Below are 26,841 nucleotides of genomic sequence, written 5' to 3'. Positions count from 1 at the left end.
TTCGTGTTCCAGAAAAGAGTTGCTGAAGATGACCGAACAGAAAGCGGTTGAAAGCAACCCAATGGGATTTACAGGTGTCGGGCAATGATGAAGTCCGTTTAAATTGTACAGGTGATGGTGATAGGTATATTCAAACTGTCCGGCAGATTAGGACTGGGTGTTTGTGCCGTCTCCAGCATTCTTGCAACTTATACACCCCACCCAAGACTATCGTCCACTACACGGTAAAATTGAAATTAATTTATTGTGCGTTCTTAAAAGTTACAAAAAGTAACGGTGTCAAGAGCAGAGGTCTGGAGAAGGCAATTGGTTTGAGGGTAAGCAAAGACCTATAGGCCTACAGCATCCTCTGGAGACCAACTTAGATGTGACAAAATGTTAGGCTATGGAGCAGTCGCATCCGGCGCACGCTGCGACAGCTTCAAACAGTGCGGTTTTCTTAATTTCATAGCCCTATAGCCAGACACGACGAGAACTCTATCGAAGACAACAGCAAACTGGTTTTCATCACAGAAAATGGTCGCATTTCCCAGATTTACACGGTCTCACTTTTAATATTGGTCTTTATAAATGAGAATACTTCTAGAGGAGACGCAGTGGGTCCCTAGCAAGCATAAAGGCAGGATCTCTCTCTAAGCTAGTTCAGGTATCTGTTCATGACATTTTTCTATGTTTTCTCCCCTGCCTAACCATGCGAATGGTCAACGGAAGCCCGCCCCGCCCACTAAACGCTACATTATGTGAAATTTATTAGCTACATCGCTTCTAACTACTAGATTGTTAGGAAAGCACTGAACACCAGCTGATAAACACTGTCTCCGAATATCTAAGAAAATACTCGGCTTATAAGGGAACTGTTTAGGTTGAACCAGAACATCACTGCACGCCTGGCTTTGTTACATAGGCTGTTCACAACATGAGTGGTTCTGAACAGGAATCCGGCAGTTTCCTCTTTCGTGCTACTAAAATATTATACCTTATTAATAATATGCACTTCAGATCACCAAGATTCCATACTATCGGGCAATGATGAAGTCCGTTTAAATTGTACAGGTGATAGTGATGGTTGTATTCAAATTGTCCGGCAGATTAGGACTGGGTGTTTGTGCTGTCTCCAGCGTTCTTGCAACTTATGCACCACACCCAACACTACTTCAGCTTCTATTATATAGGGCGTATCCGTGATGATGTTACAAACCTTCAGGGATGATGGAAGACGGAAAACGGATCAATTTGAGATAAGGAACCATATTCTGGAAACGATCGAGTCAAAAGTTAAGCGAAATTCTGATCATTTAAGTCCGTTTACCTGCACAAGTTTCACAAGCCGCTCCATTTAAACAAATCTTCGAAATGGCGTCCCTCTGCGTCAATGCAGGCATGGCATCGTCGCACAAAATTCTGTCGTACCCGTTCGAATATCCCCGGTGTCGTTTGAACAGCGTCGCAGTCAGCGAGAATTCTTCAGTCTCGATAGGTGTCTCATACACAAGGTCCCACAAGAAGAAATCAAACCGACTTTAACTTTTGACTGCCGGCCGCAGTGGCGTTGGTCTGATAATCGCAAGTTAACGGTTTCAAACCCGACTGAGGACGGTGACAACCCTATGTCGTTGGCTTCTGGCACTACTGCGGGACGAAATTCAGACAGCTTGGCGTCTGTTAAGAACGGACGGGCGTTAAACAACTTGGATTATTAATAAGTTTTGAGTCGAACGGTTCCTTATCTCAAATTGATCCATCGTCCCTGAAAGTTGGTATCATCACGGATACATCCTGTATAGTAAAACCTGTTTTCAACGAAACCTGCATTAAGTAGGAACTTGTCTCCAAGAATCATCATTACCATCCTCATCACGACGCGCAGATCGCCTGCGCGAGCCGAACATGTCTTCCGACACTCCCGGCACTAAAAGCCATACGTCATTTCATCAGCAACATTATCCGCACTGCCATACAACCGCCCAGACACTAATTTCGCGGAAATCCGCGGATATCCGAATCCGTGCAGGGCTGTAGTCATCGGAAGTTTAAAGGAACTACACGATTTTCCTCGACGACCGAATGTTCGTTGCGATTTCTGACGCTCTAGTTTTAGAGGAAAGTCAGACAATCAAGAGTAAAGCCTCTGCAACCGAGAAAACCATTTGTCTGATGGATAATGTATAGTAGGTCTACTGTACCAGTTATTATCAGTTGTATTTCTGATCATATTTGGCGTATTTTTTAGTTTCTAGCCGAACCGGGCCAGTGATAACTTTTCTTACCGGTAATCACTGGCCCGGTTCGGCTCGAATCTTGTTGGTAGAAAAAACAAAACTATGATAATTCTGGTGGTATACAATTTATGATCACCAGATTGCGTGCCAAAAGCGTGGATTTAGTTCCAAACCTCTCCGCAGTGTTCGTATGGAATGAGTGCATATGACGCTGTTGATAAGTGATTAGTCCGTCGGATGAAGACGTTAAGCCTTGAATAGCAGACCCCTTGGTGTTATTTGATAGGGGTAGGCTACGTGCCGGCACCGGGTTTCACCCTCTCCATCATCATCTAACTGTTCTGAACCACCCAGTATTTTTCGGCTATTAATTATAACACGTTAATTTACTTACAATTAAGACATGTTAATTGATCATTCACCCGAGTTCCACTGAAATGTGTTTGATCCAACGCAAACAGTTCCCCCGTTAGCATTTCCGACTTGGGCAAGTATTTGCAAATTTTTGTGAGTGACGTGGGGAGAATTTTGACCATTACATGAACTTTGTTGGTGAGTAGCAGAAATTTGTTTCTAGTTGTTACATCTATCATTTGTTAATAAGACTCTTTATTTCAGATCCAGAACACTATGTTTGTGCTTTTCAGTATGACTTTATTACATTTTCTTCTTCGGATTGATGTTAAAGTGTATTTCTCTGACATTAATATATACATTTCTTCTTATACACACTTTATTTCTCGTGCTTTGTGGTGTGTTTTTTTTCTCTCCTCTCTTTTGTTTTGTAGGTCATCAGGTATCGTCAGCTTCCAAAGAAATTGGTATGAAATCATTCATTCTAAAATATTGTGTCACCATGTTGCACTTCTGTAGGCCCGTGTCTCACATATGCTGAAGACTTTGGAAACAACACTGCCATAGATAAACATTGAGTACCTGCCTCCCGTGCCGCTTGGGATGTCATTCCATCAGTTCAGTTTACTTTTCTTTTTTTTACCTTTTTTTTATTGGCAATTGGCAATTAAACCATACATTTATTTTACATTTATGTTTCTAAATTTCTGGTTTCTGATAAAGAAAACCTCAACACAGTAAATTAGCTTATGTCTGTAAAAGAAACATCAACCCAAAGTTTACAAATAGTGTTAAGACAAGTAACAGAAACAAAATACAAGCACAAGGGAACAGTTAGATTTCCAGACGAGTGTCGCTAAGATTTGGATTTTTGCCGGGTAGGTCAGTTTTCTTATTTTACCTTGTCTTGAGGGGAAAAAAGATACATGGCGTGCAGTCGCCCGTGTCCAGCAAGGAGATCTGACACCACAATCTTACTATAAGTATTAGCTCAGAAACTCTGCTCTACTGAAAGCTGATTTCGAAAAATATTTTCTATCATTGCGCCAAAAAATACATGCATACTGTATAGTTAATACGCTGCTGACTAAGTATATACGGGTGGCGACAGTTGAGAGACTGTCCACGTATTTTCGCGACGAAGTCTTGTGACGGAAATCTGAGATAGGATGAACTGAAAGGCACATTAGAGAGTTTAATACAGTTTCTTTTTCTTACAAGTCGCCGATTGATAAGTACAGTAAGAGACGAACGATGTGGTAGTTGGGGATGTGAAGTTGATTGTAGTATTGCTTATCGTGTGCAAACTGAGCTGGCCCGAGCATGCGCGAACCGTAGCCTATCTACCACTACGTAATCATTCCATACACCGAGCTCGATAGTTGCAGTCGCTTAAGTGCGGCCAGTATCCAGTAAACGGGAGATAGTGGGTTCGAGCCCCACTGTCGGCAGCCCTGAAGATGGTTTTTCCATTGTTTCCCATTTTCACACCAGGCAAATGCCGGGGCTGTACCTTAGTTAAGGCCACGGCCGCTTCCTTCCACTTCCTAGGTCTCTCATATCCCATCGTCGCCATAAGACCTATCTGTGTCGGTGCGACGTAAAGCAAATAGACAAAAAAAAAATTCCATACGAATTGGCGTGCGCTTATGCAAGTCATGTGATTTTCTGGTTATTATTTGCGAAATTGAAGCCTGCGAAGAGTCATGATGCACAGTTCAATCCTATTCCAATTCCTGTTTCCAGTGATTCCAAACAGCTAAATCTTTCATAACCGTTCGTGATTTTCGAAATTCCGTATACCATGCGTTTCTGCCCTAATTGACCTAAGTCTGCCTCAATGGTGCCGTTATATCGAGCCAGAGTCTCTATTCTGTGGCGCTTCATAGGTCGGAATTTATACTCAGCAGTCGTTATGAAACAAACTAAGAAATTCGCATTTTTTCGAACCCCGCGTAACATTATCCCTGAGGTTCGGAGGGCAACCGTTGTGGTACCATCATCTCAGGCCCAGAGATACCCCACACGAATGGGTCGGCATTTATTTTTTATCGTGTGCAACACACAATGCGAAGGCGAGCGGAGGCCACTGAACATTTCATCTCGTACAGCTCGCGTTACAGACGTATTCAGTGTGTCTTGAGAGTGTCGGACTGCACTAACGTGGTCTGATAACTCTATAAATATGCATTTCCTGACCCATGTTGTATTCTTTTTTTTCCTCCGTATGAGGAATCCTTTCGTGAAGTTTTACCATTGAATTTTGTATATAGTCATTGATACATTTTGTATATAGTCAGATTCTATAGACGTTATCACGTCAAAAATATAGGCGTTCAAATTTCACTCGAAGGGTTTACTCTCCGGTATGCATGGCGTGATTAGCATTGCATTCTCATTGGTATAAATATAGTGGCTTTAGACCAATGGTCTTGACCAAACCAGTTCTAACCTATCCAGACGAATAGTCTTCTCTGTTGATAGCCCTGAAGATGGTTTTCAGTGTTTTCCCCATTTTCACACCAGGAAAATGCTGGGGCTGTACCTTAAAGCCACTGTCGATTCTTCCACATTCTTACCCCTTTCTTATCCCATCGAAGCGGTCGTCGCCTTAATTAAGGTACAGCCCCAGCATTTGCCTGGTGTGAAAATGGGAAACCACGAAAAACCATTTTCAGGGCTGCCGACGGTGGGATTCGAAGCCACTATCTCCCGGATGCGAGCTCAGAGCTGCGCGCCCCTAACCGCACGACCAACTCGCCCGGTAGGGCATAAATAAATGTAAGCCTATTTATAGAAGACATGTTCGATCCTTGAATGGTATCACAATATTTGTAATAATAAGTCGTAGTAAATGAAATGTCTTAATTTTCCAATATTTCTTATAGATAGGCCCCAGTAGAGAAAATGGCATTTCAGCAAGATTTGATAGCACGTTGAGGTATTGTGGCAATTCGATGTCAGTCTTAGAATTGTCAGCGGACAGTTTTTTTAGTAATACTAAAAAGGCTTCAGTGTGAAGATAGGAATCAAAAATGAAGTATCGTTGGTTACCAATTTCACAACTTCGTAAAGCTTCCGTTGACCCGTTAAGAAAGATTAAGAGATCCATCATGCTGTGGTTCGAATGGTGTCATTTGTAATAAATATGTCTTCTGAAAACAGTGGGACAGGATAGGGCTAGGAGTGGGAAGGAATCGATCGTGGTCTTGGTTAAGGTACAGCGGCAGCATTTGCCTGGTGAGAAAATGGGAAACCACGGAAAACCATCTTCAGGGCTGTCGACGAGAGAAAACTTGGTTTGGACAAGATCATTGGTCTGGATAGGTGGGGATATGGCCTGGACAAGACCATTGGTCTGGGGGCAAGCAATAGACCTCTAGCATCCTCTGGATTCCTGCTCAAGTGTGGCAAAAAGTAATGTCACACAGCAATTTGAAACTGCGCGGTTTTCTTGTTTTCAACGAAGCTGGCAACCTTGTGGGAACACATGATGTGATTTTATCGGAACCAACAGAAATCGTATCTTTATCACAGCAGCCACAAGCCGGCCAGTAGCAACATAGAAATATTCGCAAATATCAGATGTACACAGTCTCAGTTTTAATTTTTGTATGTAACTAAGAATACTTTTAGGGATGGGTTACGTCGATAGATGCAGAGTGGATCTCTGCCCATAAGTGGCCACGGCTGGTCCGTGGTCCAACAGCTCTGCACTCTGACCGGCCAACCGAGCAGAGGAGCAGCCACGGCTCTACCGTGGCTCTACGCCTCTGCATTCGGGAGACGGGACAGGGCTGGACCTCACGACTGACCCCAACCGTCGGCTGTCCTGAGAATGGTTTTCCGTGGTTTTCCATTCTGCTGCACTAAGGCGAATGTCGGGAGAGTTCCTAGTATAGGCCACGGCCGCCAACCCCCTCACCTTCTCCGTGCATCTCCTCCACCGTAACAAATCTCCCGGCCTGAGTGACGGCGTCATCGTCTAAGAGGCCCGCCTCCCCCTTCAGGGGAGGAATTAAAACAGTTTAGTAGTACAATAGTAGTAGGAATGGGTTAGTGGGTCCCTGGCAAGCATGAAAGAAGAGTCTCTCCTCTACGCTACTTCAGGTATCGTTTCACGTCCTTTTTATATGCTTTTTCACTCGCGAAGGATCGACGGAAGTACCAACCATAACTTAACACAAAAATAAATGATCACGTTCCACGGCGCCTTTTTAAAACAAAGTAACCGTACGTCAGAGGATTAAAGAAAGTCCAGGCATACCGGAAATGAAAATTAGTAGAAAGAATTAGTCAGAATCAAACAAGTCCGAGCTGTCCGATGCAGGGCGTACAACGTAGAAACGTCGAGGTGGCCGAACGTCATGATCCGTCTAGCCTGTGGTGATAGATAAGCCCAAGCCCAAAAACACCTAGAAGATGTAATCAGTTGGAAATAGCTGGCCATGGCTAAATGCAGGCTAATTCTCGAAGTCAGACTTGCCTTGCTGCTTCGTGCATGCTCAGGAAACTAATGGGCAGAGCGTGGAGATAAGTTTCCCAAATCACCGCTCTGCTAAACTCGTTGCGCTGTTGTAAAGGAATGAAGACGGCTGTTTCATCCTTTAAAGGTTCACTGCAAATATCCAGAAAAAGAGTTTTCATTTGAAATCATTTCGAGTACGATTGGTTAAGTCGTTCCTTCAAACGAACTGTTGCAAAGATTGCTGCTCCGTATTAATATTTGACTTTCAGTATTGTAAACGAAATGCTATTGGTATCACAATATCATTTCCTTTGTTTAGCGTTTAACTGTTAGTATGGAATGACATCCCTCGCCATTTGTGTAGCGAGTGGCCCACTGCTTGGTGCACATTGGCAGTTAGTGTGTGTGGTGTCTGCAGGATTCTCGGACCAAGCACCGCTTCAAGGTCCACACGTACAGTAGTCCGACGTTCTGCGACCACTGCGGTTCACTGCTCTATGGCGTCATACATCAGGGCATGAAATGTGAAGGTAACCCACTGGTGTAGGAGGTCTGCCGCTCACAAACTGCCAGCAACAGAAAGCCAAGCATCTTCAAACCTCTTGTTATGAAGGACAGAACCTACCGCAGTGTGCCAGAGCAGTCTCACTTTGCTACTGCTGATTGGCTGATGTGCTTTCTGCTTTCACTGACCAAGTGAATGCAAGGTCTTCCCAAAAATGTGGGGAGCAATCGGCATGTAGATAGAACACATGCAGCCCTATGAACATACGTACGTCCTATAATCGATCGTTTACAAGTTATGTCTGTTTTAATTTTGGAGTCAGAAATTCTGTCTTAAGAATACTGGGACGTGAGAGCATTTTACACCTTTGAATAGATATATTTCAAAATTCTATTTCATGTACCGGCACTTCCAGTCAAAGGGTTATGCAAAGCACAACATGCAACGGACAATTATTTATAATTGAAATAATAATGATAAATATGAAGTAATACTGACTGATTTCATACAGAGTGTTCCAAAATTAGCTCAGATTTGTTTACGTGTTTTGCTACACTTTTCTGTGAAAATACTAAGTTAGAGGTACGATTTTTGTTAACTGTTGCAAACCGTGTAATTTTATAGGATAAATAAATATATATTTATCAAAACCTTGATTTTAAGATCGTAAAAATGTTAAAACCTTGCATTTTATGATGACAATATGTTCATTTTTAATAGTTCATTTCACATATTAGAAAAGTAACACACTAATTTTTTTGTGTTCTCGACATTTCAGAATTATAAGTGTGTAATCTAAGTGCACCTAACTAACAGAATGTTTAAATCATTTTAATTCAGCTAATTTTGAAATACCCTGTACGAAATTGGGCAGTATTTACTGTAGATTGCCCATTGCATATTATGATTTTCATAATCCTCTGGAAAATCAATCTAGGTTTAGCGAGCCTTTCTCTCACCCGGAGGCCCCGGTTTCGATTCCCGGCCAGATCAGGAATTTTTACCTGGATCTGAGGGCTGGCTTGAGGTCCACTCAGCCTATGTAACTATCTGACTGTGAGATAGCAGCCCTGGTCTAGAAAGCCGAGAATAACGGTCGAGAGGATTCGTCGCGCTACCACGCGTATCCTCGTAATTTGCAGGTCTTCGTACTGAGCGGCGATCGCTTGGTAAGCGAGGGCCCATCAGGGCTGTAGCACCATGGGTCATAAAACACGAACATGGCTACAACTAGTCGAAGGTGAGATGTACTGTGGAATATCTGTAACGATCGATCTCAGGACGTAGGGGACGGTTTGTGTTGTACCACCCACGCCCCGATTACTTCCCACGTTTTTAGGAAAACTCTGTATGTACTCCACAGCCGAAACGCCTGCCACCTGCCCATTTCCCATCCTACTTACATTCTACAGCTTCCTGCAGTCCACATCAATTACCCTTCCTACCTACTGGCACGCTATGCACACGTACCTAATTTATAGAAAAAATTTTGATTCAATGAAACACCACCTCCCGTGATAGTCTACATCCCATAACTAAAATTCACTGTATAATACTCAGTGGTTCACCTTAAATGCTTTCAAGTGAAATGTAAATAATTCTACTTACTTGGTTAGAACAATGGGTCAACTAATCTCAGGACTATCTCTTATCCCGTTGAAATGGCGCAGTTGGTTGCTGACCTGCATTTATTTCCATGTTTACGGCATAAGAAATCCTCCATCACGCATGGCGAATGTTTTTATATAGTGCTTCGTATGCACACGGAAACCTTAACGTCCTCGAAAAGGCTCCAATACTAGCATCATTCTTGCAGCACATGTTGAACAGTTCAAAAATGTGAGTCGCACCGCCGGCAGCACTGAAGATTTTCACACGAGGCATATGCCGCTACCTTCCCAGTCTTACCACTGGCCCATCATTGCATCGTCGAAAACCCTCGAAGTGTTAGTGCGACGTTGAACAACGAGAAAGAAACCTACATGTTTTCGTGACATGACTTCAAAACACCTGCTAAGTACAAAATGTCTAATAGGGTCTTAATTGTATTATACTTGTATTTTGGACATTTTCCCTACAATAGTTTTGTCTGTGTGCAGAAATCCATTGGTTCGTGCGCTGAGTAATTTCTTCCAACATGCTGCCTGGGAAAAAACATACTCTATGACTCTATAGGCGTTCTTGTCTCCTCTGCAAATTTCTTTACTCCTGGTAAGAGTGTCACAGTATTCTGCTGCCTTGCTTTAATATTTTAGTGTGGGCAGTGCATAAACTATCGTCATACCAGGCGTATGCATAAGTTTTTGCCGGGTTTTGTGGTAAAGAAAACACGGAATTTTCAAGGGAAGTTCATTTTTTTTGTTTATTCAAAATATTGGTCATCGTCTTCTACACACTTCGCCCATCTTTCAGGTAAGTTATGAATACCATACCAGAAAAACTCCTTGTCTTTTGCGGCAAACCATTCATCGAGCCATTTTCCAACTTCCTCGAAATTGCTGAGGTGCTGCGCTGCGAGCGCGTGCCCCATTGATGCGAAGAGGTGATAGATAGCGCCAGGTCGGGGCAGTACGGCGGGTGCGGAAGGGCCCATCCAAGTGATTTCAAGGTGTCGTTCACTGGTTTTGCTGTGTGAGACGGCGCATTGTCGTGTAACAAAATCACTTTGCCATTTTGTATGGCCCATACCGGTCGTCTTTCGAAAAATGCGTGATATAAATTAGTCATTTTTTGACGATAGCGTTATGCATTAACGGTTTCGCCGGGCTTCAAGTGTTCATAATACACAATACCGCTCTGATCCAACCAGACACAAAGCACCTTCTTACCGAAGCCATGATTTTCTCCGCTAAAGGGTTTCAAAATAAATCAATTTTTCGTTACCCTTCACAGTTCAGTACAGAAATGATTTTCTTTCGTGGTGTTGAAGCAGCATTTCACAAAGGACTTTGCGATTTTCAATTTGCCGTTTATTCAAATAGTGCGGGACCCATTCACAGAGTTTACTGATCTTCCCCATTGCTCGTAAACGTCTGCTGATTGTTTCTTGTGACATTAATGCTTGTGCCAATTGCTGTTGAGTTTGAGTCGGGTCATCATCCAGAGCGCACTGTCTTTCACATGAGAAATCACCACGTTTAAATTGTCGAACCATGTCTCACATGTTCTAATCGATGGAACGTCTTCACCATATGTTTCTAACAGCAAACGATGACTTTCCACAGACTTTTTCTTTTGATTACGTATGAAAAACAATGCGTGCCGCAAATGTTCTTTTTAAGGTACAAATGTCGACATGATCACTGAACGATACGACACAGACGCTAGTGTTTGGCGGACTCAACTTGTGCGTGTTGGTTAATGTCAGACGAACAAACGGACGTATGTGTGAAATTCATACGCTGCGTACTGTTCGCTGTCATCATCTCTTAGTGAAGCCGGAAAATACTTACGCATACACCTGGTATTGTCCTTCCCCAGCAAATGTAGCATCTGTGTCTACGGGCTGCGATCATTATTGACCTGGCGGTGGCAAACGAAATTTCGAACACAGCCAAATGCCGATTCTTCACTTCCAGAATTGTGTGTAGTGCCATTTACTTTATCGTAATCGCTTTGTTCTTCTTCTTCCATTCATTAGAGATTTCGACTTTGAGTAGTAATTTTCGAAGCCTTTCTTCTTCTCTGCTATAATAATCGATTATTCTGCTGTTATAAATCCATTTCAACAACAACAACAACAACACAAAGGCACAGTCATTGTCTGCCGAACGCAGTAATGAAATTCAATGGCCTAAGAATAGCGCTAACGCACTTCATCGCATGCGGAATTTCACTCCACAGCAGTGGAATAACGCAACAAATACTGTCAAACAGTTCGTGCAAAAATAAAAACTATGCATTGTAGCCAATAAGAAAATATAAAAAGGCAGCTATCCTAGAGTTGAAGTGTCTTCAATAGAACCGAAAGAAAACACTGTTGAAAATATTTGAATGCGAAAGAAAATTCCGCGCGCGAACTAATTATGGGTTTAAAATGAAGGGATGAGCGAAACAGATCTGTGTTGATCTAATGAATAAATTGAGTTAACACGTTTCTATTACGATGAAAGATGCGGTGAGTTTTACTCTTAATAAAAGAAGTGTTTAAAAGTGCACGCTTAAGTGAAAAAATAATTTGCGTATGTATCAGAAATCTGAAGTCTAATCATCGTCTTAGCAAGTGATGTATGGTGTTATGTCTCAGTATGGAAATAAATAAGGTATAAACAAAAGTTAATGTAATGTTGACCTGCTGATTCATTGTAGTAGGTACGGTGCCAAAAGCTAATGCTGATACTCGTCAACTATGATCGTATGAGCATCTGAATAAGAAACCACACCTTTTCCTAAAAGTGCAGTTATTACTGTAACTTACACCGATTCCACTAGTGAAACATACAGATACGTTAGTACCTTGCGAAATATACCGCTATAGTGCATAAAATACATTCAGTAAATACAGTCTCAAGCTAGTATGTCAAGAACTTGTTTTTTCTTAAAAAGGAGGTCTTCAATTGATGTTGAGTTTCATCCTAATACTATCATTTTATATTATCTATATATTTAAAAAATTGTGAAATCTAAAGTCAGTTAGTCCGGCCATTCTGTCCGGTCGATTTCCTTCATTTTTTTAAAAACTGAAAGGTATTCATGCACACATTTGTCATCAGGTCCTATAAATCACTTAACTTCCGTCTTCCTCAAATTATTTGATTTTTCAATTTTTCGTCTCTTTGAAGCAATCATATCTTTGGGTCTAATTGAGGTACGGAGTTCTTTTTGGCCTAAGAACACTCAGTGGATCAAGCTCTTTCATTTCAGCTCTTAACTATTCAAATTGGTTGATTCTGAGGAAAGTTATGAGTGCACATACAATTTGACGTCTCATTTCTTCAACATTTTTTTCTCATTGAAGCAATCATATCTTTTGTTCTAATTGAGGTACGCAGTTTGTTTTGGTCTAAAAACACTCAGTGGATCAAGCGCTTTCTTTTCAGGTAATAACTACTTAAATTGGTAGATTTTGAGAAAAGTTATGAATAGATTTGTCTCCATGACGAAGATCTTTGAAGGACTTTTTAACAGTTTGCCGCGTAGTGATGTTCCAAGGAACGTTTAATTCAATTTCTTTGTGTGACGTATTTTCAAGTGTTTTGTTGACATAATATTACATTCTATTACCACAGCAGATCATGTGTTTTTATTTCATTAACTCAAACCTTGCAAATACATCCATGAGGATAGTAACGAACAACACCATACATTGCGGGCGGAACCAGCAGGAAACTGCTAGTATACTCTAAAATTAACTTCGCAGTTTCGTGTCTTGAGTTCTATTCCTTCTATAGATTCATCCCCCTACGCGTTCTTTTAAGTGGTATTCTTCATCTTCTACCCATCAGTTTAATCAAACTAATTCGAGATGTCACAAATATTGTGGACATTATAGACAGGTTGCAACGCGGCTGGTTTATGCATGTCTCATTTTATTATTAGTATATTAAAAAAAAATATATCACGTACTATCCTAATCGTTCTTATATTTGTCAGTTCTCAAAATGTGTTCCACAAGATTTTCTCGTTCGGGGGTGATGCTAGAAATTAGCTACTATCGTTTTTCTTATATTAAATAATTTCCTAGCAATAAATACAAGACTTTTAAAGTAGAACTTTATAATAAAACTAAAGAACCATCCTCCAAAGTGAGTATCAGGTTGGCAAGAACAGTCCAAGAGTCTTGTCAGATCACAATATTCCGGTTAAATGTCGTGAAATAGGTACTGTAGATTTTCTGAACCCAAGACCAGTTTTACTTTGACTTATATTTGCGCTGACGTTTGAATAGAAACAAACCCCAAAGAGTTATGTTGTCATAATATATATTGAGGAATGTATTGGTTTTTTTTTTTTCGGTTTTCATAAAATAACGAACTTTCGTAACTCTGCATGGAGCTGGAAAGGGAGTGTAAACATTGATCCTCGCGTTAACGCGCTACAAATAACATAGAATATTTCTTTTTTATATATTTATATTTCATTTCCTTTGTTCATAACTGCCGTAGGCTCTTAATATTGATTTTAAGTGTTTCTACTCTGTACATTGAAGGTCTTGAGGGGAAATGAGGAGGTAACCCCTCTTTCATAACTTTTCCCTCGCCTATATGTTTGAAATTTTAAATTTTGTTTTACGTACAATAACTTTGATCCTCAACCGATTCATAGTCAGCAAATGTCATCCTTGCCTTGTTCTTACAGCATTGAAGGGGATCAATAAGGATATCGAGATATCATGTACATTCTTCCTCGTGTCAACGCACTCGATGCGCTAATCTTAAATCTATTCTTTTCGATATTTATATTTCATTTCCTTTGTCATAGCTGCTGGAGACTACTAATTTATAAATTTCTCGTAGTGTTCTGGCTCTTAGTAGTCATCTGTAATCTCAGGTGTAGTAATAAATACAATATTTTTAAATGATGTAAGCATACGTGTTTGTTACGTACATCTCCACCAAATTGAATCGTCGCAAATATTCCTGATAGAAATAAGTATTAGCTCCTGTTTACTGCAAGCCTTCAAATTATAAGGCTGTACTCTTACTGAAACCACAATTGAGACAAGTTTAAAAAATGTATTTTAGTACTATCATATGATGCTCTGTCTGAATCTGAAGCAACACTAGTTAACCTTTTAGTAAAATGAATGCTAAATTGCTTTGTATCGTCATAAATACGTTTATTTATCGTATTTCTCATAAGTGATACTAAAACGATGATGACAGTAAGTACGTTCATGTAATGAGGCACTAATTACATTATTATTATTATCTTTGTTCCATTAATGGCTATGGATATAAAGTACAGAATAGAATACCGACTTGTGCACCGATGTATATTAAATTTTATTTACTGAAGGTAAAGCCGTAAGTTCGTAACAACAAGACTAATAGCCGTGGCCTCGTAACGTCACGCTCCCGCCTTAACAGTGTGCGGTTCTCCTGCAATAGCGATGGCAGCGACGATATCAGCTGTCACACGGTACCTAGCAGAACACCATGAAACTACATGAAAAAAATAAAAAATAGGAAATAGTGTAGGAACATTAATTTTATAAAATTTATATTTGTCGATTACCCTCAAGATTGTACGCTTTAAAATTAGGGTTTGCTTACTGAAATGCGTTCTGCCATGTACTCGCAATTTCCACTGCAATCAGATTTATAGAATTGTAGTGGTGAAGCATGTATTATATAACTGGATATTAACAATAATACCACGTTATTTAATTATTTTTTAAAACATTTAACATAACATACTAGAGTGTATTGACTCTGTCGAGGAGGCAAAACTTATTCATTCATGTTTTGCACAAGTTAATATTTGAATCTTTATTATTTTTGCCATATACAGAGCTACTAGCTTAATTTTTTTAAATAAAATGTTATTGGATAACGCAATAGCTGTGTGACGTTTGCTATACGATAATGTGCCGAAATGGTACAAACATTGTCACTTTGTGCACCGTGATTTATTTGTTGTTAACGTATAAGATATCGAACATTTCTATACTTAGAAATAATGTTTGACAATGCAAGCTATTCTGTTAGAATTTGGAATAATAGACCTTTGGAACATATGCATCATCAACTAATATATGAAGAGCCGGGAAGTGATAGAATATAACTAATCTAATTACTTGTAGAGATTACTTCTAAGTTAAAAGTAACTATTACAAGTAAAATTAACGAAAATGTAATTCTTACTCGTAATTCACTTCTTGAAATAAAATTGTAATCCTTACATAATATTAATAGCTACATTCCAGTAATTTGCATACAACTTAGAATCGAGTGTTTGACAACGTTGGAACCCCAGCACTCGGAAGGCGTCGCACCAAGAACATAAATTATTAAGCCGGGGATACATAGGGACGTTACGATACTACATTCGATGCGATATTTTGGTATGGACAGTCGAGTTACACAAATATTGACACTTCGATAATAACGGAAAACAAATAGCAATAGGCCTACCAATAGTATCGTTCGATAGTGACAGTATTATACAGTGTGTTTCAAACCTGGAGATAACGAAAGAGTTAATAATCAATAAAAAAAATAAAACCTTCAAAACTCTATTATACGCGGATACATTATGTGAACATTCCGAACAGTAGAATACTAACACATAATAAAAATATAAAATAAACTAACAGAACGTATCCATCGTTGACAGGCCGATAGTTGGTGATGTGTTTCTATCTAACGTAAACATGTAAGCTGTCGTTTTCAAGTCACTGGCAACGAAATTAGTTTACTTAAAAAAATCTGTGAATTAATTTCCAAAGGCCTCTTTGTACAACTACGAAAAAAGGACTAGCCTATTGCATTATAATCACCCGCGACCCGGGAACATTTAGCGCTCCTGAAGCGGACAGAGTAACACGTGACATGCTGGTTCCATGGTATAAAAAGGCAGATCAACTGGCTTGCTGTTAATAGTATCTCTGGCATCAGGATGAGAAGAGCGGCCGATCTCTCCGCGTTTGATGGGCGGTGCCTTGGTACCAGCATCTCTGAATCGGTGCGGCTTGCGTGCTGCTTTCGTGCCGCTATTGTGAGCGCGTATCGAAAGTGGTGCAGCGATGGGCTCATTGATGCCAGAAGTCAACACTGTTCGAGGCGACCGCAGGGCCACAGTTCGAGAAATCGCCAACGAGTACAACGGTGAGGACTAGGCCAGTGTTTCCCAGCACAGGGTTCATCGAACATTGCTGCGCATGGGGAGTCAACGACCCAGTCGTACCCAAATGCTGACAGCACTCCACCGAAAGCAGCGCACGAGATGGGCTCAAAATCATTGTCACTGGACTTTGGATGATTGGAAAAAGCTAGCCTGGTCCATTGCATCGAAGGCCGAGCGCGTGTACACTGGTTTCCATCGGAGGCTATAGTACGTTAGTACTTAGTTGCAAGGTTGGGCGGAGACAAGCTGGTGAAGGTGTGAAGATCAGGGCTATTTTGTTTTCAAGGGACACCCTGGAGCCCATTATTTTGGTACACCAGTCCCTAACAGCTATCCGGTATCTAGACATTATTGGGAACCAAGTCCACCCGTTCGTGTCAACAATGTTCCTGATGGTGACAGCCACTTCCAACAGGACAGTGCGCCATGTCATACTGCCAGGAGTATGAAGGACTGGTTCGAGGAACGTGATAGTAAATTTGATGTAATGCCGTGGCCCCCAAACATCAGCTTTTGTGGCTCGACTTGAGAAGCTGGCTCGTGCTACATCACCATCGTCCAGTAGTGTACGTCAAGTGGAGGACCTGCTGTTGCGCTTGCGGTACCAGATACCCCAGGATACCTTCCGCCAGTTCGTTGAATCGATGCCTCGCCGTGTAGCCGCGGTTCTACGGCCAGAAGATAGTCCTACATCGTATTAGATAGGTGGTCGCAATGGGAGGGCTCGTCTGTGTGTATTAAATGGTCAGTACACTTGGGGCAAGAACCAAGCTGCACAATACTCAGCCAGCGGTTGCTCTGGAATGTGTGCTTTGACACGAAAAGCGTAATTTTTGCAAAACCCTTCTAGCTACAGAAAGAATGCATATTTTAATACTGAATTTTAAGTGACATGCTGGATTTTTCTTTCTGACAGCCCTGACGATTTGCCCATTATTGTGGTTTTCAGTGAACAAGCGTGCTAAATGCTGAAAGTCACTAACAGAAATAAAAATCATTTTGAAAGTTCAAAGGTATTATGATTACTCTCACATAGGGATAATTGCCACTTAATACCTCCGTGCGCAAAGTGAAGTTCATAGCCTAATAAAAGTGATCTCTGTGAAATAATCGTAATTTCACTGATAATTTGTTGAAAAAGAAATTTGTAACCGAGTGAAATATTTCTCAGATATCTGTAATTAATCCCAATTACTTTTTTCTTGTGCTTTTCCCACCACTGAGTAAGCGTCACTGAAACTAGAAGATATCTAAAGAAGAAGTTAGTGTTTTCCCTTTGAGTAATGTGACCTGACCTGTGAAATGTTGTGAATCACTGAGCTACATAAACGGAACAGCTCTCAAATCACTTGGAATGAAGAATTGCCATGGAACATGCTTGGCTGTGTTGCTGGCAGTTTCTGTGACACCTGTGTGCAGTTCCGTTTTCTAAAAGAGAAGGTGTGGTGGTGTTGTTACTATAATAATAATTCTTATTCTTGTCAACTTTTTGTTTTTTCTGTCTCTTTCACTTACACACACACACTCTTTGCTTGTTATTGCTTGTTTTCTGTGTTCTGTGTCCTGCTTGCCAGAATCACCGCCGCGCCGGACGGCAAGCTCACATCTCACTGGACGGCCTCTACAGCTCAATACTACGGCAGCTTGCAGTTTGTTTGTGTGTTAATAACTGTCTGTGTTCTGTTCTTACTCTCCTGACATCCTGTCCTCCTCGAGAACGTTATCATTCCTTTCAATACTGCTTACTCTTTTAGAGCTCTTTTAGAATAGCCTAGTGCTTATCGATAGTCGTGCTATTGTAATCACTTCAAAATATAAAGGTGGACTGTCAGTGTGTGTTTTACTTCAGTCATTGGCCAACTGAGATGAAGACTCGTTTACGTTCCTTTCATACATGGCCCACACGCTAAATAATCCGTTGAAGATTAAGGACAAGCTTCACAGCTATTTAATTTCATGTATTCTTTGATTCCATATCATATAAGACATGATTGGTAGATTTTAAATTAACGATAATGATCACAATTTGCAGTTGTTTAGCAGATCCCGGCAACTGGCTGTGTAGCTGGCCAAGGAAGCGCAGTGCTAGGGGTGGTGCTTGTGTGGAATACGTGTCAGTTCGAAAACACTGATGCGAAGTAGGCCTCCAGGAGGTAGGATACAGGTGTGAGTGCTGAACGGCACGTGCTTAATTTCGTTCAAAGGTAGAGTGTCACATGGATAAAGTAGAGAACTAGGGAGTAACGTGTAGACAAAATCCACAGTTCTAGCTCTTCAGGCAAGCAACTCCATGTTGAAAACATCCTAGAGATATGAGCTACGAATTTTAGGTAAATCTATATTATATATATATAATTGGATGTTGGTATGCTTGAAGCTAATAAGACTCAAAAAATACTGGACCGATTTCGCTGAAATTTTCAGTTTGTTCTTATTACATCTGAGAGGGATTATGAAGTGGTTTGAACGAAATCTGATTGGTAGTTCGGCACTAAGGGGTGAAGAATAAAATAGGGGAAGATAAGCAAACCGCAAGACAAGTCCGATCAGCGGGTTGCCTACTCAGCAGTATGTGAAGATTATGATGTGTTCCTTAAAACTTATGCGGGATCGTACAACTGAAGATGTTACTGACGTTAAATTTGGTATTTGAAATCATCTTTAAAAATAAACACATTTTTTTATTTTTGGAAAATCCATAAACTTTATTGTCGGTATTAAGTGTTTATAAAATTATTGAAATGGGCAGGAAAAACAATATGACTACGACAGGCATATCAAGATGAGTTATATCTGACCTATTTATAAGAAATGCTGTGGAGCAGCGCACGGGTCCACTAGTAAAATATAATCAAGTGTGAGAATATATCCTTTAGTTATTCCTAAAATTTATAATCCTCTTCTTAATCACCGTAATCCGGTCGATGTGATTAGCCGTTTGCTTTTTTCTACCTCTACGAGCGCTAATGTGAGTCAATGCAGAGTTTCATTTAAGCCCTTATAACTACATTCGGTGTGGACATTTAAAAAAAAGCCTGAGGATATTGAACCAAGGAAAACATTACACAAAGGATTATGTAAATAATTTAAGTTGGCTAGGATTTGAATAAAGAAGAAAAAGAGTAAAGAAACAAGCGATTTTAGGCTGTTTTTCTCGAACTGCATTTAGGCAGGAAGTGATTTTCGAAATATGATTTTTGTTTTTAGTTTTATAGTGCTATCCAAGACTCACCTTTCTGGGCCCTTTACCCCTTCAACTTTCGGCACAATTGAGGAAATGGCTTAATTTTACGTTTTTCGTAAGGAATGATTTCAGCATTGAAAAAATATTCCACTAATTCCCGGCAGTAAAGCACGAGAACGAACAGCTGTGTGTACGTATGGTCACAGAAAATCGAAGAGAACTTGACAAATTCAGGGTGTAAGCAACAAGGTAGGTCAAACTTTCAGGATATATTCCTCACACGAAGAAAATGTCACATGGGCATGGGTCCAGAAACGCAAGACAGAATCTGCCAGAATATCACATAAAACTCTCTTACGTGGAATGTTCAAAATGTCCTCCATTAGCATCGACGCAAGCATACGCAATACTCCAGGGATACATCAGCGCATTCGAGATTCAATGCGACGGCGAGTTGATGCACACACATATAAATGGATGGATAGTTCTGGAACGCATGGAGACATTTCAGCCAAACTGGGTATACACATGACTTACTATCTGGAAAACAAATACTGCAGGGGTAAGACTCCCTACGGGATGGGGAAGGGGTGGCATGTAAAATTAATCGAAAACTACCAATATTAGTGTCGACTCCATAGTTGCACAGTGACGCTTTGGATGCCGTTTAAGTCCAAGTTCACCCCTCGTCGGCGTGAAGGGTGAGAGAGGGGGGGGGGGATAAACAAGAAAATATCCCAAATGACCCAGCTGACCTAGACTATGGATGTATGTTACGACGTAGCTTGTTACACATATGACGTACTGTGCTGAAAAAATACTGTGAAGTTAAGACAGTGGGGGTGAGGACGGAGTGATATGTAGAAATAATCGAAAAGAATCTATATTAGATACGAAAATTTAATGTTCTGTAAGGGCGGGCGAACGACTTCAGATACAGATTAGGCGTATTGAATTGCTGGGCCAGTTAAAGCACCCATGAAGAAAGTATACCCGATTTAAAAATTCAGACGATTTCGTACGTTGATTTTTTTCCTGGCCAAAACAGGAAGAAATATCCCTACTTTCTGAATATTTCAGTTCTCTTGCTACCGAACGAGTTGGATACGCGGTTTGAGTCACTTAGCTGTCAGATAATGGGTTCGAGCCCCACTGACGGTAGCGCTGAAGATGGTTTTCCGTAGTTTCCCCAATTTTACACCAGGCATGTGCTGGGCCCACTGGCGTTCCCTTTCCGGTCTTAGTCCTTTCTTATCCCATCGTCGCCATAAGACCTGTCAGTCGGTGCGACGCAAAAAAAGAAGGAAAATTATCTTGTTTTTGATGTGTTATTTAAAAATTAATATAAGTGGTTTGTAAAAATGATAATTACACTTTGAAATCAGCGGTATCTCCAGAAGCTAGCAGTGTAGTTTGTTGCAGATTACATTAGGAGCTGGGGCGCAGGGAAATAACAATATACTTGGTGGGAAAACATGACGGCCTCAGTTCCTGGAAGCGATCTGGAAGCCAGCTGTCAATCACACTCTGCACCCTGCTGAGTTGACGAGTTCTTCTTCTTCCTCTTGTTGAAAGGCTTGTGTTGTCACCCAGTTACAATACTTATAATCATTTTACATTGTAGCACTCGCACAAACCACAGACAAAGTTATATGCAAATCATAGCCTCAACGTTTTCTTATGGACAACACTTGTATAAGGAAATTAAGCAGATATAGGAAGGAATTAAATATCTACTTCAAGAACACAGGAAGATGTCACTATATAGTAGAAAATGTGAATATTTTAGTGGGGAAAAATACTTATCATATTCGCTTGAAACACACGAGGATACAAGGTACAAATCTTCACGCTAGAGTGATCCACCTCGGCGACTTAATACTAGACAAACATGACCGGATCAACATTTAAGGTTAGAATAGGAATGTAAGCAGAGTTACTGGTGTGTATAAAACTTTATCGGGAGGGAAGATTCCATACTGAAGGAATACAAAGAAGTTCTAACCGATGAATAAGACGTAGAGTCATGTATAATATATGTATGGCTGTAGCGAAAAACGTAACAACGTAACACACCTGATATGAGTAAGACGGTTAAAGGAGTACGCGCAATCTGCGAGTTGAACGAATGACAACAGACAGTCGCTATGTGCAAGAGGGGCGCAGCAGGAGTATTAATAGAATCTAGTCTAAGTTTATGGTAAAAGTAGAATTAGTGTGCGTAATGTGTAGTTGAATGTACTGTGAAACAAGAACGATATGCCAGAGAATGTATCGAATAGAGAGCTTAGAAGTTTGTATTTGATTCTTCTAAAAACAGAACGAGTTCTAAGTGATTCTTGTTTGGTGTGAAGAGGTTGCCAAACTACTTTCTTCCACACTCTTCAGTCTTTACCCTTTCAGGTGCAGTAGACAATTTAGCACTACAGTAGACGTATAAGCCGCTAATAGACACCGGGCAACCGCTGGAGAGTAGTGATGTGAGGCGAGGTCCTCGCGCTTTGACTATCGTATCCAACCAAATTTTCTACGCCTGTGTCTCGTACGTAGCCTTGACATAAAAAACTCAAGCAGCATACAGGAAGAGTGGAATGGACACAAGTGTTTAGCTAGCTGCTAGGATCTGGACATAGAAATGAACTGCTCGTAAGCAAGGTAACTGGCTCGTAACAACGAGGTCGACCATATGGAAGAGGTGATGCACGCCGCTTACGGACATAATGTCTTATTGACGTTTCATGCAGTTAAATATGACAAAATATATTATACAATGTCTTTAGCTTCCGAACACAGTATTCCGAGTTGTAACTGTGGAACTCTTTATTTTTAAAGCTAATAAATTGGAGAGAAAACAGCTTTGAAGTGAATATAAAGTTTTAGGTTATACTGAGAAATTGACATTCGTATTTACGTTATTTTTAATTATCTTGAGAGGGATGAAACATGATGTTCTATATTCATAATATGAACAATAAAAAGTCACTAAGGAGCAATATTGGTAACCGGGCAGCCCTACTTGGCATTTTCAGAAAATATCTATCCCATTTTACTACCTCTAAGAGATAATAACCAGACCAAGTAAAACTTCGTATTTTGTAAGAATAAAGAATGAAAATTGTTTTTATAATTATTCCATGCACAATGGAAGCGAGAGGAGAGAATTAATGCTTTCACAACCGTCTGAAGAAACGCATGTAACTCGACAATTTGCTTTTGCCGGCAGGTTTTGTGCGGGAAGCACAAGCAAGTCGTATCTCAGTTGGCCATGACTTCATTTCAGTTATGAATTACAAAAATGACTCCGTGATTTACGTGTAAGAATAAGACAGGGCAGCATCTATGAGAAATGTATGTTTTACTGAGTTGAAACCAAAAACTGGTTTAGGAAATGTGATGATTGGCAATCTAAGAAGTTGAGTGGCTTCCCTATTAGGCTATACAGCTCCACACCGCAAATAATGAGCATGTATTTACTAACCAGTCTTGCATTTATTACAACCATGCTTTCATACATCAGTTGAACTAATGAAGCGCAAATAATTTCTGGTTAAGAATAGAACAGAATGATTTTGCAACTACGAACATTAACATTACTGATTTTTAGTTGATGTTTAATTATAGCATATATGTGGTCGTGACTATGGAAAATGAAAATCTCAGTTTCATGTTTGTTAGGTTCTCTATCTAACATTGCTAATGTAGTTTCAAATTACATTTAATAGAATTTTTGTATCATATGAATTAATCTAAATGAAGCTTTAAACTTGTCATTTTTGTTGTAAATTCTCCATCCCACATAAAACTTTTTTTGTTACATTTTGTATTTATTAAACATACATTTTTGGCATTGATACGAGGTCTATGAAAAAAGAAAAAAAACACTATTAGAATATTTCTGCCATACATGTTCTGGAAAAGTACTAGCCTAGTGGTGCTGGTTAGATATGTATTGAGCTACTCTTTGTGCTATTCGATACTAATATAAAATACAGTAGTCTCACAAACTCGACCTAATGTGGACTGAGAAGATGTTGAGTTACGAACATTTCGAGTTTTACGGACTAGTGTAAGGATTATATAAAATTCATTTCATATTATATTAAAATACCGAAAACAAATATGAAACCTAATCTAAAATAATTTATTTTTAAAACTTTCATGTAGCATAGTCAAATGGTTATGTTTCGTCATCTTTTCACTCGACGTTTTCACCGGTAAAACAACACCGCACTGAACTTGAAAATATTCACCACAAGGATTCAATTAGAAAAGCAAGTCCAATCAACGGAAAGTTTAGCAAAAACAGAAAGGATTGCAGTGTGTGATAATTAATAACCTCCAAGGGATACGTAGGAACTTCCGCTGTACAGGTCACTTGTCACCAGGAAATTATTTGTGTATTACAGTATGACAGGCTTAATTGCGATGTTTAATGTAGTAACAGTCACACTAACTGTAGTAAGGAAAACCAAATACAGGTATTAAAAAAATTGGATGGTAATAATTGAAACCTCCCTCCCTAGGTTTAGGTGATCCGGAACTGGGGGATGGGAGTATTCTATTCAGTTACAGAATGTTCCAAATTTACTGTCCTTGGTAGTATCGCTCGACCGTGTAAGTACAGAAATAAAGCAATAAGACACTATTTATCCGCCATGGAATAAAATGAAAACTATGTTGAGTTTCAAGGAATGTCGAGTTATTGAGAGTCCAGTTTTCGGGACTCAGTTATAGACCACTTAAAATACAACAAAGTATTTGCGGAGGGTATACCAGATAATGACAAAAAATTACAGTGCTGGCAGATTTTTGTATAAGTGGAACAATGTATGTGAAAAAGACTGTCGTATGTTCCATTTAATTTGTTTTGAGCAGGTCATTTCTGAACACTAGCACCTGTGCATGTGTGGAATACTTCAAAACAGTTCTCGTCACCGGCGAGGTACAGATAGACGCCAAGTTTTGGTTCTACTTATACATCGACAAATTCTAGGCCTGGCACCGCAGAAATAATTTGAAACACACACCGCGAGACGAGACCCGCACTGTCATTGCAGTTCGGCTCGACGCGGCAAAAGCGATCCGTTTGTACGTCCTGCAGGTCAGGTGAGAAAGGGTATTACTTTTTGTCAAATATCATATCATATCGTAACGTGCAATTTTCTTGTAAGTCTAGGCAACCTCTAAATGTGAAGAAATCGGAACACTGTTCGTTCAGAATGAGTACAGAACTACTGTGAAGTATGTTCAGAATAAGTACGGAACTACTGTGAAGTATGTTCAAAATAAGTACGGAGCTACTGTGAAGTATTTCTCCGTTATCTACGTAGTGCTCAACCCGAAGAAACTGTCTACAGATATGAGGTTTACAGCAGAATCGTAATAAATTATTGTTTCAGAGTGTCCAAAAATACTTTAAATATTTCTGTATGAAGCTTGAACTAAAGAAAGTACGCATCTCCCACTTGTGGGAGTTTTGATTGCGGACTCCTCACTACCTGCGCGAAAGGTCGTCACTTACCCTTATTGTGCAGTTTAACTATGAATTATTGTGCTCTGTTTAACGTCTATGATAATAGGGTATAGGAAGTTATATGGAATAAGACTGAACATATTTCATTTCTGAAGAAAGCCAATCAAACCAATGGTTCTAAAGTTTCTACTTTTGTGATATCGGTAAAAACATACTCTCATCTCAGAATCTGAAGTGATTACAAGATGCAAGAAATGTAAATAGTATGTAGAAAGAAAAAAATTGTAATTATTTCTATAAATTTATAGCTGCACATTTTAATCTATATTTGTAAAATAATTTGTGCTAATGTTAGATATAATCAAATTAGTTAACTTTTCTCATGGCATGAATTTTTCTATTTTAGTTAGGTTACTGAATGTCTCTTTTAATATATTATTTAATAATCTCTTTTTTCTTTCAGAATGAGCCTGTAGATATTAAATAGCATGGAGGATAGCCGCTGTGAAATGCAATCATTTTTATTCTTGTGTTTTTTAATGATTTGTTTGGTGGCTTGTCTCATGCATGATGCCTGTTTGCCAAAAAAAAAAAACACTGGATAGGGTTGGCGTCAATTTAATTCTCACTAAATTGAAGAGGATAATTGATTTGTCCTTTAGCTTTAATTACAGATTTAGTCTTTTATATGAGATTATGTCTACAGAAAAACAAAGTAGGAGAATGTGCTTTATTTACCTTTGTCGGATAACTGCTGTATTGTGGTGACCAAGATTGGACCTCCCACGAGTTTCTCTACAGATGTCTGGTCTCAAGTGTGTGTTGTGTCCTGTTTCATGCTAATCAGGGAACTCAACAATAATGTTTTTGATATTTCTGTTCTGTTAATGTTACCAGACGGAATTTCTGAGACCAAGAACATCACAAATGAAAACTTACGACTTACCAGAACACTGCAATATAGATATATCCTACAATAAGAGACTTGTGTTTAATTACCTACATCCAAAGCTTTTGAGGCCATTGTGAGCAAATACTATATATTTTTAAAGTTATTAATAATTCAGTATAATGTACAGTGTTAGTAACTTTAGTTGCTACAGCAGATTAACTAACAAGCCGTGTATCTGGTGTCAAGAGACTCAAAGTACGTTTGGCTTAGAGGTTACAAAGAAACTTTAAGCAATATGTCTACGAAACATTCATGTAGAGCAAACAAAAGTAACTTATAAAAATTACTAAAGAGCCTATGAAACATTATTTTTATTATATTCTTGACATTAATAAGAGCTAGATTCTCCTTATCTGGTCTCTCTTGGTCACTTGTGACTTCACTGCCGTACTTTCCATAATACAAATAAGTTAAACTACGGTATGTCCATTTGAAGTATTTTCCTTGCTCACCGCTAGATGGTGTGGAAACACCATGTCAAAGACGAATGCAGTACATTCACTAGATAAATATTGCAGTACAGTATGTTGTCAGAATTGGGAAAAGAAAGAATCCAAACTTTGTCATTCCTTTGCAGTCGGAGGATTCAGAAACACGGGCAAACTTGAGGCTATTTCATAAAGAGAAAGCAAAATACTGAAGAACTACCTACTAGTAAAAGGGTGGAAATTGGGACAGTCACTTTCCACAATAGTAATATTGTTGTTGGAGTATCAGCACACTTGCAAAGAAGAAGGGCTGTTCGAAGTCATTGAGACAGGGTTGTAATTGTAAGAGAGCTTCTCTTTAGAATGTAACTCTGAATGTCCTACATCCAAATGATCATCCTATCGAAAGAAAGAGAAACTAGCTGATTTTTATACATCTCCTCCAGTAGCTTCCTGAAAACCCTCATCGCA

The 26,841-nt window shown here is 39.7% G+C and overlaps 1 protein-coding gene across 1 annotated transcript in view; it reads left to right on the top strand.

The window, feature by feature from the left end:
• LOC136882155 (protein kinase C, brain isozyme) overlaps positions 1-26,841 on the top strand; it is a 490,637-nt gene that overhangs the window by 390,152 nt on the left and 73,644 nt on the right. Inside the window, exon 4 of the mRNA XM_067154703.2 lies at positions 7,460-7,571. Within this exon, the coding sequence (XP_067010804.1) occupies positions 7,460-7,571 (112 nt within the window). The remainder of the gene's footprint in view (positions 1-7,459; positions 7,572-26,841) is intronic.

Source organism: Anabrus simplex, chromosome 10 (assembly GCF_040414725.1).
Source record: "Anabrus simplex isolate iqAnaSimp1 chromosome 10, ASM4041472v1, whole genome shotgun sequence".
Lineage (NCBI taxonomy): Eukaryota > Metazoa > Arthropoda > Insecta > Orthoptera > Tettigoniidae > Anabrus > Anabrus simplex.
This window is presented reverse-complemented; position numbering and strand designations above follow the sequence as displayed.